Below are 17,993 nucleotides of genomic sequence, written 5' to 3'. Positions count from 1 at the left end.
ATGAATTTGACAGAAGAAGATGTGTGCTGGAGAGTAAGAGTGATTTTTTAGAAGTTTGTCTTTTTTGAACCCCCCCAGACCCGGGGGTGTCCTTTTATGTGAGCTGGAGAACAAGGAACGAGGAGTTTGACAGCTGTCAAAGGAGCTGTCAAACGGGCAGCAAAAGTGAAAAACTCTATTATTTAACACTTTTTGGACTTAATTTGTTACATTCGAACTAAAGTGGTTGGAAACAAAGTAGGGAAATAACAAAGTAAAGGACTATTGGAAAAGATTACTAAGTAACTAGAATCCCCCTAGGGGAAACATTGAAACATTGCAATGGCTGCAGATGGAAAACTACAGGCAGAGCTAGAAAGAATGTTTTTTCTTGTGGGAAAACTGGAGGAGCAGACTACGGTCATGAGTAAACAACTCACAACCTTGAACTCTAAAATAAATGACTCTGCTGAAGGTACAATGGATTTGACTGTGGAAAAGTCTGCAGCTGAATCAGAAGAGATAACTTTGGAACAGGGGGAGAGCGAGCAAGGGCTAGTACAGATGGAGACTACCAACCACAGGCCTACATTGTTAGAATACAAAGAAGAAGACCCTTGGACTACAAATCTGCGAAAGATGCGAAAGAGGAAGGAGGAAGCCCCTGGAACATCTGGAATACCTGATTTTAAAAGAAATAAGAAATACGACTGGGGCTTCCTATTTGAGTATGGACTGGTTGATCTTCTGAAGCAGCTGGTGTCAAGTACTTTGGATGGAAGAAATTCTGATGAGACTGAGCTGAAATTTCCCCGAAACCTGAGGACCAATGAGGAGGGTTACCAACAAGATCGGCAAAGAGAGACTGACAAGGACTTAAAGGCCTCAGATGTGAGGAACCCAGGCTAAAAACTGTTGTTATGGATGGGGGGACATTTGGAAGGGACAGAAACCGGGGCTGGGGGGGGGGGAAGGAGAATTTGTTTTTAAATCCTTATGACTTTTGTGTTTGATTATTATGACCTATTTTTAAGATTAAAGGGAAATTCGTGGAAGGAACTCGAGACGACCTTAGAAAGGCTTTAATGTTTTATAAGAAAATTGGATAAGTAAAATCTGGCTAAGTAAATGGTTTTTTTTTAAAAAAAACAAAAATATATATATATATATATAGATATAGTAATAATACGTAATGGATGAGAGATTTGAATTTGCTGAGTTAATGTAACTGAACTAGGATGTATGAAGGGGGGATGGGGGGAGGTCAAGAACTGGGGTTAGGAAAGTAAGGTTATGAAATTTTTATACGTGTTGTCTTTGTCTTTGTGTGTGTATGTTTGTCTTTATAAAATGTGAAAATTTAATAAAAATATTTTTTTTTAAAAAAAAAAAGAGATTGAACATGAGACCTTTTGCATGTAAAACATGTGATCTACCACCGAGCCACAGCCCTTTGTGAAAACAAAGGAGAATCAAGACGTCATTTGATGGCTGGTGGGGAATCAATGCTTCTCCTGTTTTCTAATGGCAAGGCTGGCATCTCATTGAGCTGAAACTTTATAGCTGTACAGACAGGCCACTTTGGGTCTAGGGGTGTTGTTGTTATTTTGTAGTCCTCTTAAGTCGGGGTAGCCACCCTGGTGCCCTCCGGATCACGTTGGGCTCCCCATTCCCGTCTACCCCAGCCAAGGTAGCTAACGGTCCAGGAACATGGGTGCTGTAGTCCACTGCCATCTGAAGTGCATTCTGTTCACTTATCTGTCCTCTAATTTCTGCAAGACTTCCTTTCAGTCTGTAAGAGAGGACTTCCATAAGCACCTGTTACAATCAGCGTAACTGTTTCTTTGCTTTGCATAAGAATCTAGTGCTGGGGTTTTTATTCATTTGTTTATTCAAATGTATTTTGTGTCCTCATTTTGTGTTTTTATGTTTTGAACTGCCCTATGATCTTCATATGGGACGCAGGTGGCGCTGTGGGTTAAAGCCTCAGCGCCTAGGACTTGCCGATCGAAAGGTCGGCGGTTCGAATCCCTGCGGCGGGGTGCGCTCCCGCTGCTCGGTCCCAGCGCCTGCCAACCTAGCAGTTCGAAAGCACCTCTGGGTGCAAGTAGATAAATAGGGACCGCTTACCAGCGGGAAGGTAAATGGCGTTTCCGTGTGCGGCTCTGGCTCGCCAGAGCAGCGATGTCACGCTGGCCACGTGACCCGGAAGTGTCTCCGGACAGCGCTGGCCCCTGGCCTCTTAAGTGAGATGGGCGCACAACCCCAGAGTCTGTCAAGACTGGCCCGTACGGGCAGGGGTACCTTTACCTTTACCTTTATGATCTTCAGATGCAGGGCAGTATACAAATTTAATAAGTAAAAATAATAATGGATGTGCTTATTGTAGAATCACATGGTTGAGCAGCCTCCAATGTCTGCTCTTAACTGATGTTTCAGTTTGTCGGAAGCCACCCAGAGTGGCTGGGGGGGGGGGGGACCCAGTCAGATGGGTGACATATAGATAAATGATTATTATTGTTTTTAATACTTGCATACATTTTTTAAAAACCCAAACTAATAGATTTTCTTCTTTTAAACTTGACAGGCCTGCAATTGTAGTACTACTTATGTCGATGGTGAATGAAAGACAACCATTTGTGCTGCGTTGTGCAGTCCTGTATTGTTTCCAGTGCTTCTTATACAAGAACGAGAAGGGGCAAGGAGAAATTGTGTCAACACTTCTACCTTCAACCATTGATGGTATAGAATTTTAAATATGTAGCTGCAGTTTTATGAGTGAGGTTTTTCAAATGTTCTTTGGAAGCTGAACGTCCGATGCGGCTTCCAATTGACTGCAGGGAGCTTCTGCAGCCGGTCGGAAGCTGCGCCTTGGTTTTCAAACGGTTCCAGGAGTCGAACGGACTCCCGGAATGGATTAAGTTCAACAACCAAGGTATGACTGTACTTGACATGTTTCGGATGTACAGTGGTACCTCGGGTTACATACGCTTCAGGTTACAGACTCCACTAACCCAGAAATAGTACCTTGGGTTAAGAACTTTGCTTCAGGATGGAAACAGAAATCGTGCTCCAGCGGCGCAGCGGGAGGCCCCATTAGCTAAAGTGGTGCTTCAGGTTAAGAACAGTTTCAGGTTAAGAACGGACCTCCGGAACGAATTAAGTACGTAACCAGAGGTACCACTGTATTTTAAATGAACTCCCAGGGATTTAGTTTTTTTATACATAATTTAAATACATTTTGTTTTATTGTGTGTCTGCTATTGCAGCTACTGGGAATTCCGTCTCGGCTGGCCAGCTGCTCTGTGGAGGACTCTTCTCTACAGACTCTCTTTCCAACTGGTGCGCGGCTGTGGCTCTGGCTCACGCCTTGCAAGAAAACGCCACTCTGAAAGAGCAGCTGCTAAGAGTGCAGCTGGCAACCAGTATTGGCAACCCTCCAGTGTCCTTACTCCAACAATGCACCAACATTCTGTCTCAGGTACAGCGTTTATGTTTTGTGTGTCTCACATTAATAGTTCTCTTGTTAAGCTGGGAAATAACGCTACTTTATATCAAGAAGGAGGCTGCTGGTCATTTTAAATTTCATGCTAATTGTTTCTGTTGTAACAAGTCAAGGTGCCTAGTGAATTATCTCGGACCCAAGAGGTTGCACACGATCTCTTTCGGTTCCTGTTGAATTGCAGTTAGCGTGCTGGGCGTAATACGATGAGTAAAGTCAGGCTCTCTGGTGTAACAAACAACATCTGCGGCTCATACAGTGGTGCCCCGCAAGACGAATGCCTCGCAAGACAAAAAACTCGCTAGACGAAAGGGTTTTCCATTTTTCGAGGTGCTTTGCAAGACGAATTTCCCTATGGGCTTGCTTTGCAAGACGAAAACGTCTTGCGAGTTCTTGCGAGTTTCCCCCCCTTTTTCCCCTTTTTCTAAGCCGCTAATAGCCGCTAATAGCGCTAATCCGCTAAGCTGCTAATGGCCGTGCTTCGCAAGACGAAAAAACCGCTAGACGAAGAGACTCGCGGAACGAATTATTTTCGTCTTGCGAGGCACCACTGTATAACACAAAGAACGGTGGGTTGCTGAGAACTAAATAATGTAGTCAAGTGAATCTGCAAGCCTTCAACAGAACTGGCAATCAAAATATGCATAATAGATTGGGGGCTTGGGTAGTATTAGCATTTAAGTTGCTTTCTGAGAAGATGCCAAGAATTGTGCGGGTACACCAATTCCTGTATTAACTCTGTACATTGCTAAACAAGCGGAGGCCAAACAGGTTGTCCCCAATTCCTGTTGTCCCCCCCCCCCGCCCCCATCTGCCCATTACGAAAGATAAATCTGCTCCACTTCCCAGTGGGGAGGAGTTGCAGCGGACCGCATGGCCACACACTCCACATCGGGGGCGGAGGACTTTGTCCCCCATTGCCCGGGGGATCCCGGCCACGTCAGAGCCCAGCCGGCCAATCCGCTGGCCGGGTGGGGCATGGCCAGGGCAGTTTAAACCGAGGAGCGAGCCGGGGGACTTCCTCTTTGGCTCGCTTCCTCCCCCTACTGGTGGTTTACCCTTACCGGACTTCCTTCACAGCGGGCAGGCGTCAGATATAGTCTGGTCCAATCAATGCCTAAGCCAATACCACTCACATTCTGTAATTCAATAAAGTTGTGGCCAGATTTGCCCAATAACATAAACTTAATATTTGTGTCCTTGTGTGAGTGATTTCCCAACAAGGGGGTGGCTGTTGGGTCTCAACACGCAACTCTGTTCCTCAATAAGCCTTGAAATGGGCTTTTCAGGCTTTTCTCTTGCTTGGTATGGAGCGCAATAAATCACAGTTGCCTACTTATGTAATGAGCAATATCCTGTTTTGCATTTGGGGGAAACAGCATGGGTAGCTGCTTGCATACAAGTTCAATACGATCCCCGTGAGTCAGATTTGACTTATATAAGCTGCAGAGTCACCAGACCTCTGGGCTCCTTGCGCTGCCTTTCATCTCATGCAAAATAGGGTATTAATCAGGCTCCACCGGAAATGGCCACTGCTAATTTATTTAATTTTAATCTGTATGCCGCCTGTGATATAAATATACATGGGGCAGCTCCCATCAGTGAAAATAAAAACAAAACATTTAGAAGTCAACCCTGCATTGTGTAAGTGTATATAATAGACCTATAACATTCCCTTATCATTCTTAATGTATGATTCACAGGGTGATAAGATCGACAGACGGGTATGTATTGGTTCGCCTGGAGCTTGGATCACACTAGGGTGTTTCTGCTATCTTAGCTTTGCCGTGTGTTTTATGAAATAACTGCTTTGAAGTTTTTCCCCTTCCCCACTTAACAGTTTGGTGTTGCTGCCCAGTTTTATTTCCAGTAACCAGCTCTCTTTCTCTACTGGTGCTCTTGGGAACTGTGGTGTGGGAAACTTTGTTGTTACGGTGCTTTCTTTCTCCACAAGCGGAGGCTTTGCAAAGCCATGGGTAAACGGCTTTCTCAGTGTGGATTTAGTGTGACTGTGGCGATCACACAGGGTCCCCGGACGTTTGACGGTCTATTGATCCCTGTGCCACCACTATGATCACTTCTCCGCTGCCACCAACCCATTTCTCTCGGGTACACACTGAGTCCAGACAGTTGTTAACATTAAAACAAATAATCAAGTTTATTTTATAAGCATGAACAAGTTTATGGTTTCAGATAATTTTTCTTGTCAGTTTCTTATCCTTAGTTTCTATACCGATACGATACAATACGATATCTTTATTGTCATTGTCCCTTGCGGAACAATGAAATTGAAAACTACATAAAACTACTACAAAACTACATAAAACTACTACAAAACTACATAAAACTACTACAAAACTACATAAAACATTCAAAAACCCCTAAAAACTCTAAACCCCCATTTTAAAATACGCTATACTACAGAGACCCCTTATGCTGCGTTTAGAACCAGAATTGCATTAGCGTAGAAACTGTTTTTCAGGCGGCTAGTCCTGGCCTTTATAACCCTATACCTTCTTCCAGAAGGCAGACGCTGAAAGAGATCATTTCCAGGGTGCGTACTATCATGTGCTATCTCTGCCGCTTTCTTATGGCACCTGGCAGCATAGATTTGATCTAAGGTGGGAAGAGTGCACCCAATAATTCTCTCTGCAGTCTTTACAACCCTGGATAGCATTGATTTTTCCCTGGCCGTGCAGGTCCCAAACCACACGCACAGACCATAAGTTAGTACGCTCTCCACAGTGCAATGGTAGAATGCCATCAACAGGTCCTTTGAGAGATTGTTTTTCTGGAGGATTCTCAGAAAATATAACCTCTGCTGTGCTCTCTTCACCAGGTCTTTGCTGTTCTCTCCCAAGGTTAGGTCGTCTCTCAACTCCATTCCCAGAAATCGAAACACTGAGACCTGTCCCACGCACTTCCCCTCAATAATAAGTGGCTGAATATTCAATTTACATTTCCTAAAGTCCACAATGATCTCTTTTGTTTTCTTTAAGTTAAGCAGTAAGTTGTTTTTCCTGCACCACTCCCCCAACCGCTCAACTTCCTTCCTATAGGCTGTCTCCCCCTCTCCAGCCGTAATTAAACCAACCACCGTTGTATCATCTGCGAACTTAATGATCTTATTACTGGGGTATTTGGGGGCACAGTCAGCTGTACAGAGCGTGTATAAAAGCGGGCTCAACACGCACCCCTGCGGAGTCCCCGTGTTCGTGATCTGATCCGCAGAGACGTGGGAACCCAACCTGACCCTTTGGGAACGGTTTGATAGAAAGTCTAATATCCACCTGCACAAACATGGTGGAAGTCCCAGGTCTAATAATTTGGGCACCAATCTATGTGGAAGAATAGTATTAAATGCAGAACTAAAGTCTACAAATAACAGTCTCGCGTAGTTCCCTTGCTTCTCCAAACGAGTCAGGACAGCACGTAAAGCCATTGCCACAGCATCCTCTGTGGATCTCTTTGCCTTGTACGCAAACTGGTAAGGGTCAAGTCCCACTGGCAGACAAGATAAGATGCGCTTCCTCACCAGTTTTTTGAAACATTTCATTATAACGGGTGTCAGCGCCACAGGGCGAAAATCATTCAGACTGTCTATCTTTGATGTTTTTGGCACGGGTATAATGGTAGCGGATTTCAGACAGGGTGGAACAGTGGCTTGGGCCAGAGACTGGTTAAAAATCTTCGTAAAGATTCCTTCCAGTTGGTCCGAACAATCTCTTAGCACCCTGCCAGCCACCCCATCCGGGCCCATAGCCTTCCTCATGTTTACCTCTTTTAATATTCACCTCACTTCTCCCTCTTCCACCCTGGCAGCATTTCCTGTAGGTAGTGACGCCAATAGCTCTGGCATCCCTGTTGGAGTCACTCTTGGAGTCACCTTAAATCGGGCAAAGAAGGTATTCAGCTCTGCCACCAAGGAAGCAATACTCTCTACCACTGATGAATTCCTTGATTTATAACCAGTTAGATGTTGGACTCCCTGCCACATTTGTCTAGTATCATGATTTCTCAGTTGGTCCTCAATTTTTCCTCTGTACTCCGCTTTTGCTTTCCTGATACCCCTCTTCAAGTTCGCTCCTTCTATGCCATACAATACCCGGTCCCCAGTTCTAAAAGCAGAATTTCTGGCCTTCAATAATCTCCTAACGTCTCCTGTCATCCAGGGCTTCCTATTTGGATACAACTTAACATACCCCGCAATAATGTGCACAGCCTCCGGGTATCTGCTCAATTTAGCATTGATGTTTTCATGCATACTGCTCATGGCCCTGCATGCATTTGCAGTTGGTGCTATGTACACCGCTGTTAACACCACTGTTGTAAATTCCCGGGGAAGATAGAAAGGTCTGCATTTAATTGTCAGAAATTCCACATTCAGAGAACAGTAGGTATCCAACTTGACAGAGTCCGTACACCAGTTTTGATTTACAAAAATACACACACACACACCTTGTTTCTTGCCAGAATCCTGTGTCCTGTCCCACCGGTACGTTGTAAAACCTTGTAATTCAACAGCTGTGTCTGGAATAGCTGAATTTAACCATGTCTCTGTGAGTATCAGCACACAACAATCCTAGATGTCTTCCTCCACTCCTACACGAAGCCTCCATTCGTCAAGTTTATTTGCCAATGATCTCACATTAGCGTAAAAGATACTTGGAAGAGGTAGTTTGCATCGTTGTTTCCTTATCTTCCTTATCTTTATTCTCTCTTTCATTTGACCTTGTCCTCTACAGCCTCTCTTCTGCTTCCGCTCTCTTCTCCTCCTCCTCCTCCTCCTCCTCCTCCTCCTCCTCCTCCTACAACCCCGATGATTTACGATTTCTGGAATCTTGCACGCCCGTAGCTGCTCCCACACAGCACAGTTTCTACATCTGTATCTGCTGCAACTTCTGTCTCTGTACAACAGCATTTCGTATCGACTATAAATAATTCGTCCTAACAAACCCTGACTCCCCTCCCGGGAGCTCTCAGCCGCAGCGTCTGCACATGCCGCCATCTTGAGAAGGGACCTATACCTTCCTAATAACTGCTAACTAATTATCCCAACCGTCTATCTGACTCCCCCTAACAGTTTCACTCACTCTCACATCAAAACTAGACCAACCCACAGACTTATCCTCCCTCTTCCTTCTCCAACTCCCAACTGACTTCCCAACAACTCCAACTCTAACTCTAACTCCTCTCCTTGGGTTTCCACTGGCCAATCACTTCACACTCATTTAACACTTTCCTTATGACCCACCTAGGAGGGCAACCCCACAGTGACCTTTGCAAGAAGTTTACTCAGCATTTGAAGCTATTAAGTAGTAGTATACAAAAAATATAGGGACACGGGTGGCGCTGGGGGTTAAACCACAGAGCCTAGGAATTGCCGATCAGAAGGTCGGTGGTTCAAATCCCCACGACAGGATGAGCTCCCGTTGTTCAGTCCCTGCTCCTGTCAACCTAGCAGTTCGAAAGCACGTCAGAGTGCAAGTAGATTAATAGGTACTGCTCCGGCAGGAAGGTAAACGGCGTTTCCGTGAGTTGCTCTGGTTGGCCAGAAGCGGCTTAGTCATGCTGGCCACATGACCCGGAAGCTGTATGCCAGCTCCCTCAGCCAGTAAAGCGAGATGAGTGCTGCAGCCCCAGAGTCGGCCACGACTGGACCTAATGGTCAGGGGTCCCTTTATCTTTATTATACAAAAAATTTAGGGATGCGAGTGGTGCTGTGGTCTAAGCCACTGAGCCTCTTGGGCTTGACGATCAGAAGGTTGGCAGTTCGAATCCCCGCGACGGGGTGAGCTCCCATTGCTCAGTCCCAGCTCCTGCCAACCTACCAGTTTGAAAGCACATCATAAGTGCAAGTAGATAAATAGGTACTGCTCCGGCGGGAAGGTAAACGGTGTTTCTGTGCGCTGCTCTGGTTGGCCAGAAGCAGCTTAGTCATGCTGGCCACATGACCCGGAAGCTGTCTGCGGACAAATGCTGGCTCCCTCGGCCTGTAAACCGAGATGAGCGCCGCAACCCCAGAGTCGTCTGCAACTGGACTTAACTGTCAGGGGTCCTTTACCTTTACCTTTTATACAAAAAATAACAATCTATTCCAAAGTTATATGCAGCACTCTTTCCCCTGCCTTTCCCTGAGAGCTGCATAGGGTGAAGAGTTCTACCCCACTCTGCACAGTCCTCAAATCCACGGTTGCCTGAATTTGGTTGAAAAGTGTGTGCATATCTACGTGGGACTGAATTCCGTGGAGCCTATTCCCAGATGGGATTGCAGCCTTGGTTTCTGTGGACTGAGACCTTAATTTTCTGTTGTGGGACAAAGGAAATAATTCATCTTAGAATCACAGAATTTTAGAGTTGGGAGGGACCCTGAGGGTCATCTAGACCAACCCCCTGCAGTGAAGGAATCTCAACACGCGGTCCTCCATCCGTAAAGGTCTTCGTCTAAAAACAGAGAGCTTGCTTGTTTTGATAAATCATCTCCGGTATAGAAATAGACAAGACAGATTAGTTTGCCAGCTGACGTTTTGACTGCTGCAGATGTATGCAAAATTAAACAAGGGCCTTGGGTTTTGTTACTTGAAGGTGAACTCATTTGGGGGTATGAGCAGGAACCCTCCAGTTAAATGACCAGCAGTCCCAGATCATTGCTTTCTAAATACAGGCAGCAATAAAATCAGTAGGGCAGTGCTTCTTTTTTTTTTTAAAGCCCTCATTTCAAGAGTGTCTGCTTCTTTCTGCTTCTTTCCTGTTTCTTTGAAATGAGTGGTCAGTATTAAATAAGGCCCCTCCTCATGCTGCTGCTCTTAAGTTTTTGCAGGGTTTTGCATTGAGCCTCTTGGTTTGCGCTTTTTTTCTCTTGACCCCTCTGTGCAGGCATAATATTATGGTATCTTAACCATGGTTAAGGTATCAGGTGGCGCTGTGGGTTAAAGCCTCAGCGCCTAGGACTTGCCGATCGAAAGGTCAGCGGTTCGAATCCCTGCGGCGGGGTGCGCTCCCGCTGCTCGGTCCCAGCGCCTGCCAACCTAGCAGTTCGAAAGCACCTCCGGGTGCAAGTAGATAAATAGGGACCGCTTACCAGCGGGAAGGTAAACGGCGTTTCCGTGTGCGGCTCTGGCTCACCAGAGCAGCGATGTCACGCTGGCCACGTGACCCGGAAGTGTCTCCGGACAGCGCTGGCCCCTGGCCTCTTAAGTGAGATGGGCGCACAACCCCAGAGTCTGTCAAGACTGGCCCGTACGGGCAGGGGTACCTTTACCTTTACCTTTACCTAACCATGGTTAAGGTATCAGAAGGGGCTGGCTTGAGCACACCTTCCTCGTTCCCAATGCCTGCTCAGTTCTGCGTTAGGCCTGTGCCCTCCTCTCCCACTAAGGGCCATCCCTTCCCTTTTCATTATTATTATTATTGCGAGAAGTGAGGTTACAGGGAACAGGTTATAGTGGTGCCCGCCCTGTGGAACGCCCTCCCTTCAGATGTGAAGGAAATAGGCAGCTATCTTATCTTTAAAAGACATCTGAAGGCAGCCTGTTTAGGGAAGTTTTTAATATTTAATGCTGTATTGTTTTTAACACTTGATTGTGAGCCGCCCAGAGTGGCTGGGGAAACTCAGCCAGATGGGTGGGGTATAAATAATAATAACTTCTTCTTCTTCTTCTGAGCTAGCCATAGTTAGTGTTCAACTCGGCACAGATGAAGTGTTAAGTGTCCCCCCCCTTTTGTTTTAAAACAAAGTGTGAAACTCGCCTCCAACCATGGTTTTAAAATCCGGCTTAAAGCTATCGAGATTGTTGTTCGACTAGATGCAGGTGGAAGACTCATCATAGCAACAGGAAGGAGTAATTTGAAGGGAAACAGAACTCATTAATCTAAGGGGTCTGCTAGTTGCTTAACCATGGTTAAGAAGCTGAGGGCCTTTACATTTGTTTTTTTAAAAAAATAATATTTATTCAGATTTTCAAAAATACATAAAAAAATAAAACATAAAAGCATAAAAACCAAAAAAGTACATAACAGAAAAAAAGGAAAATACAAATTCAAATTACATCCTCTCATTAACTTGTTTCTTTTTTTTTTTAATAATATTTATTAAAGATTTTCAAATATAACAAAAAAAAGAAAAACATCCAAATTTAAGGCCTTATTTTCAATATCATCTTTCCAGGACTTCCCCCTCCCCACCCCCTCTTGTATTCCAATTCTTTCAAATAGATTCAACAAATTCTTACCCCAAATTTTAAAATTATTATCATTAACCCAATTTAAAAAATATTTTCCCATCCCCTAAAATCGACCTGTTCCCTTCCGCGAGTTCCCCTCTTTAATATAAGATACAGATTACCATAAAAGAATTAAAAAAGAATAAAATATAATTTAACACCCTTTGGATTCCAAATTTCCCTCCCCCCGTTCCCGGTTGCGTTCATTAACTTGTTTCTTGGACCTCCTCACACCTCCCTTTTTGTATTCTAATTTATTCATTATTTCAGCAAATTCTTCCCATACTTCTCAATTTTTATTTAAGTAATTTATCTTAACAAACTCTCTCTATTTAACATTAATTTCATTAACCTTATCTTACCTTCAAAAACCATAGAATTTCAAAATTTAAACCATATTTATATTTAACTCCTTCAAACCTTTCTACTAAAAGCCAATTAATTCCTTTCCAGCACATTCTGATATTTCATTAGTATTACACTAATTGCAAAAATAGAAAGATATATAAAAAGAAGTTCTCCTGAGGGACTTTACATTTGAACCAAGACTGGAAGGTAGTGTTCGTTAACTTGGTCATTAATAGGCTTATGCAAAGTGTTGCAGGGTATCTCTGGTCTGCATGTGTTACCTGAGCCTGAGGGACCTGAAAAAAGACAGGAGACCATGCTTCTGATTTAGACTTGACTTTTGTATGCAATATTCATATTATTCATTAATCTATTTTGTTTTTAAACATTTAAGAGGGTTAACCAGTTTACATGCATGCGGCTTCTGCACGCAACTGAGTATTTGGTCTGACCTAAGAGGAAGGTTTGCGGAGGCAATTTGATCTTTGCCGCGATCCTGAGAGGTACGGAGAATTTTTGACTGGGAGCTGAAACCAACCGCGCACCCAGCTTTTGTCCTCCAGCAGTAAAAAGGGCCGCTCCTCTCTAGCCAAGCCCTCAGCCTGAATATGACAGAGTTGTTGTATATTCTGTTTCTCCCTCCAATTTTAGCCGTCTCCTACCTCTGAGCAACAACGCAGGGTTGCCTTAAACCACTCGGAGCCTGGTCTGCAATATTCAGTGTGTGAACTAAACCGCATGGATGTCACACGCCATTCTTTCCCAGTAACAGCCCATTCTAACCAGTGTGGGGACAATGAACTGCATTTGCACCGGGAACTGTTTTGCACTGAATAGCAATTGAGTTAGAGTGAATTGGAATTATTTTCCTTTCCTGTATCTCTTATTTGGGTGTGTGTGGATGAGCACACTTGGTATCCAGTCACAGCTGTGCCAAGATACTTGATTTCTTCTTTAATATCTACGGACAGCTCTCACCTCCATCTCTGGGAACGTTCAAAAGCAGCCTCTCAGTGCGAATCAGTAGATGACTGATCCGGACAATAATGTGATTCTCTTTTCTTTTCTTTTCTTTTCTTTTCTTTTCTTTTCTTTTCGTATATGTGTGTCTCTTTTCTGCATCCTCCTGTACTCCTGTTCTCAGGTGAGGAAAGAGGAGGAAAGGGAGCACAGGATGATGGCGAAAGATACACACACACACACACATGTTTAGCTGATCAGAAGTGTTTTTATGCTTCTTGGGTTGCTGCAGCTGCATTCTCGTTTTCACCAGCTACTTCCCGCCAGGAAATTCCACTCCCTTCTCTCTCCCCCACTTCAACAATTGACCCAAAATTCTGTGGCTACTGCCCATGTTTGGTCCTCATTTACCATATTTTCCGCTCTATAAGACACACCAGACCACAAGACGCACCTAGTTTTTGGAGGTGGAAAACAAGAAAAAAAAATATTCTGAATCTCACAAGCCAGAACAGCAAGAGGGATCGCTGCACAGTGAAAGCAGCAATCCCTCTTGCTGTTCTGGCTTCTGGGATAGCTGCGCAGCCTGCATTCGCTCCATAAGACACACACACATTTCCCCTTACTTTTTAGGAGGGAAAAAGTGGGTCTTATAGAGCAAAAAATACGGTAGCTGTTTTGAGGGGGTTCTCCCCATCCCAGCCCTTAAGGTCTTGTTTTCTAACAACAGCAGCAGCAGCAGCAGCAGCAACAACAACAACAACAACAACAACAACAACAACAACAACAACAACTGTACTTCTGCATACTTCAGTTTTCTTCTCTCCATCTCCCTTGTGTTCTCATACCTCCCTCTTGTGTGTGGACTTTGCCAGTTTTGCTACATAAGGATTCACACTCACTCCTAATAGAGGAAATGGTTGAATTTTAATAATTGTATAAAAAGTGCCCGTGTTGTTCTGGACACCCAACATTTAAGACTGCTGCAGGCTTCAAAGTAGAAACAACGCGTGGAAGAAACAGAAAAGCTGTAAATACAAGTAAAAATTTGTTGTTTGTTTGTTTGTTTCTTCCAGGGAAGCAAAGTGCAGACAAGAGTTGGATTATTAATGCTGCTTTGTACCTGGCTAAGCAACTGCCCCATTGCTGTCACACATTTTCTGCACAATTCTGCCAATGTTCCATTTGTATCCTTTTACACGTTAGCAATTAATGTCTCTGAATTATGACAGGAAATGTTCTTTAGGAGTGCAAGTTTCTGTATGCCAGTTCAAAGTAAGGAGACTCCACACCTTAGCGTTGTGTAATGGTTGTGAGGGGGTTACTTGTGCGTAAATTGCCTTCAGTTTAGTCAGCTTGTTTGCTCAACCATGTTTAGGGTTAGAGCTCGCCCTCCGTGACCTGTTAGTCACTTGCAGAATCCGTCAGTGGGCGTTCCTTGAATCTCTTCCAGCATAAAAGCTGTTTGACCCCAAGTCTCCTCCTATGTTCCCTGCGCGGAACGTGTCTGCGCAAGTAAGGGGAAGGCAGGGGCGTGCCAGCACTCTCTCCGCTAATTTCGGTTGAAGGGTTTTGGAGCCCTGACACCGATTCCTCCACCTCCCTCTCCTCTCTATTGGTGTCACGCTGAATTCCTTCCCCTCTGCTGGTTCCCTCCCCGGCATCGCTCTGGAGCCCTGCTTCCACCTCTCGCCCTGACACGTTGCAACGCAGTATTTACCTCCTTCTTAAATACATTTACACCCCTTCTTTCTTGGAACTCAAGGTAATATATGTGGTGTTTCCTGTAACACAGGTATCTCAGTAAGTGTACATATTGCCCACATTTCACATATTTGCTGCAGGAAACTGTTATACCTGTAGAAATAATATTTTCTGCATAACCTACAGTGCTGCCCCAACACTTTAGGTCGCAGGTGGTTTTTATCCTTCACAGGCTAAAGTTGAAAGGTGGGTGCAGCCATTCACCTTTTGGTCTTTTACAGTCATGTAAGGTGATGACTTTTGGGACTTCAAAGCACCGCCTGGGGCTTTTAAAAAGCTGCATGGTGCTTTGAAGCGCCGCTGATCAGCAAGCTTGAAGTCACCACCTGTCTGATGGAAGTATTGTCATTGAAATTCTACTCAGTATTGATCCAGAGTAGATTCCAATATATAGTTAGCAGAGTAAAAACTTAAACACGTTGCAGGGTTCACAGTAAATAGACCAGAGGCAATTATATTTCATCCAGCAGAGCTTTACTGAAGGCAAATGAGCATAATAGTCACAAATCCAATACACTTAGAATTAGTCCTGGTCCATAAGAAATCCAGTTGCAGCAGACTTAACCTAAACTTAGAACAAGACTAAACCTTAACACTAAGCTTACTATGTACAGAACACCACACCAGAAGAGAGATAGAAAAAGAAAGTGTGAAACTCAGGCTCCTTCTGGCCCTACTATTACTATCTGACCTTGACAGAAAGATAACAGACCCAGTTTAAGCCAGCTGTGCTTATCTTCTCTGAAGGAATAACCCAAATATCATGCACCTTCTGCTTGCTTCTTTCACACAGAGAATCTTCCAGAACCCTCTTGAATTAAGTAGAATAAGGAAGAACTCTACACATCAGATCAATACTTTCTGTACTAAGAAATGCAAACTGACAAGTGTATGTAAATTCCTTAAGGAGTCTTTGATAGGTATAGGCTTGAATGCGTGGATAAACTCACAGAAATTTTAATTTTGAATGTGCACTTGTAAACTTTAATGGAAGGACAAGTTTTGTAATCCTGCAAAAGATAAGTTTTTATTTAACAGTTGTAACAGACGTTTCAGATTCTGACATTCTTTAGAATCTGGTCATTATCTTTCAAGGGAGCTCAAAAGTCTCATACTTTGATCTCTCCTCTCAGCCATATGCATATAAATAGCGCATTCTTTACTTAAATTCTATTGATATTTTAATGTTTGCCACCCTGGGCTCCTTTCGAAGGAAAGGTGTGGTGGAAATAAATATACGGTACTTGTGCTTGATTAAGCTAGTATTAGTAAAAGCAAAAAAGTATTGTACAAGAATTAGAATTGCTCTGTCTATGAAATGTCTACACATCCTTAACTCAATTTTTTAGCTGACAGGACAGATAGCGGAGAACCTTGGAGAAGAGGAGCATTTAGTCCAAGGGCTGTGTGCTCTCTTACTAGGAATTTCCATTTATTACAATGACAACTCGCTCGAGAATTATAAGAAGTGAGTACTTGGAAGGGTGAATGGGAAACTTGTGTCATGGCCACAGATACCAAGTATCTCCTATGTAAAAAAAAAAAAAGAGAGAGGGCTACACCTTCATTCCTCTGCCTACAAATGTGGTCGGTCTATTCCATGGGTAGGCAAACTAAGGCCCGGGGGGCCGGATCCGGCCCAATCGCAAGTGCAAGTAGATCCGGCCTGTGGACGGCCCGGGAATCAGCGTGTTTTTACATGAGTAGAATGTGTCCTTTTATTTAAAAATGCATCTCTGGGTTATTTGTGGGGCCTGCCTGGTGTTTCTACATGAGTAGAATGTGTGCTTTTATTTAAAATGCATCTCTGGTTTATTTGTGGGGCATAGGAATTTGTTCATTATTCCCCCCTGCCCAAATATAGTCTGGCCCCCCCCCAAGGTCTGAGAGACAGTGGACCGGCCTCCTGCTGAAAAAGTTTGCTGACCCCTGGTCTATGCTAATATAATTTTCAGGGCAAAGACTAGGAAATAGATTAACACACACACCCCAATATAGTTAAGCCAGAGAAAATTAGACACAGACTTAAACTTATTTTATTATTACAAACTTTGGTAGGGTCAAATGTTTTCCGCCATAATTAGCAGCTAGCAAGTTTTCCATTAGCATGATGAGTCGTATTTCTCTTACACGACTGAACGTTGAGTCTCAACATTAAAATGAAAACCAATCCTGTTCATTTTCACGATATTCTCCCTTCAGCTCATTATTTCCAAGCTCTTGAAACAGTGCTTTTACGGTTTTGCAAAATCGTCTGTTCTCCATTTCGCCCTCTGCACTCCATTCAAACTGCCAAATCTGAGGGCACATCTGTCTCTACCACTTTGTACTACTCTCTGTTGCCTTTGATATAACTGATATAACTATTTGTTAAATAGGAATTTGCTGGGGGTGGACTGGTGGGGTGAAACGGAAAAGAGGGCATCTTTGTGCAGTTTGCAGTGGTTTTACGTGATCCGTCTCTCACCCCAGGGAGAAATTAAAGCAACTGATAGAAAAGAGAATTGGCAAGGAAAACTTCGTTGAGAAATTGGGATTCATCAGCAAACACGAATTCTATTCCCGAGCAGCTCAGAAACCTCAGCCAAGCTTTTCTAGCCCGGACCATATGATGTTTGATCATGAATTTACTAAACTGGTAAAGGAGCTAGAGGGTGAGACATGTTACTTCGCTTCTCTTGAGTTTTGTGTTTACAGTGGTACCTCGGGTTAAGTACTTAATTCGTTCCGGAGGTCTGTTCTTAACCTGAAACTGTTCTTAACCTGAAGCACCACTTTAGCTAATGGGGCCTCCTGCTGCCGCCACGCCACCGGAACACAATTTCTGTTCTCATCCTGAAGCAAAGTTCTTAACCTGAGGTACTATTTCTGGGTTAGCGGAGTCTGTAACCTGAAGCGTATGTAACCTGAAGCGTATGTAACCTGAAGCGTATGTAACCCGAGGTACCACTGTACTACTTAAGACAATTAGATTTTAAAAGTTTAGAGCCTTTCCTTTTCAGAATTGGATGTAAAGTTAATTAAGTTATACCTTTCAAGGTTTTTAATTTTCTGCAACCCTAAAGCATGTTATGACGCTGGAGGCAAACAATTTTACACAGGAAGTACAATAGGTTTGTTATGTTCACGGTGTGCTATAAGACCAGTTAATCTGCCTTCTTAATATTTGAGGGTTTGTTGCATCATGTGTGTTTACTTTGGTGAGAAGGTGGTGGTGC

The 17,993-nt window shown here is 43.8% G+C and overlaps 1 protein-coding gene across 4 annotated transcripts in view; it reads left to right on the top strand.

The window, feature by feature from the left end:
- USO1 (USO1 vesicle transport factor) overlaps positions 1–17,993 on the top strand; it is a 59,754-nt gene that overhangs the window by 27,538 nt on the left and 14,223 nt on the right. For 2 of the 4 annotated variants that reach the window (XM_079949379.1, XM_079949378.1), the window contains 6 exons: positions 2,567–2,721; positions 3,249–3,460; positions 5,185–5,205; positions 14,088–14,198; positions 16,125–16,243; positions 17,248–17,429. In XM_079949379.1, the coding sequence (XP_079805505.1) occupies positions 2,567–2,721; positions 3,249–3,460; positions 5,185–5,205; positions 14,088–14,198; positions 16,125–16,243; positions 17,248–17,429 (800 nt within the window). The remainder of the gene's footprint in view (positions 1–2,566; positions 2,722–3,248; positions 3,461–5,184; positions 5,206–14,087; positions 14,199–16,124; positions 16,244–17,247; positions 17,430–17,993) is intronic. The other 2 variants (XM_079949380.1, XM_079949381.1) reach the window with 1 other exon arrangement.

Source organism: Podarcis cretensis (genome assembly GCF_951804945.1).
Source record: "Podarcis cretensis genome assembly, chromosome: 13".
NCBI classification, from domain to species: Eukaryota; Metazoa; Chordata; class Lepidosauria; order Squamata; family Lacertidae; genus Podarcis; species Podarcis cretensis.
The sequence above is the reverse complement of the archived record's forward strand: the minus strand, read 5'-3'. Positions and strand labels throughout refer to the sequence as shown.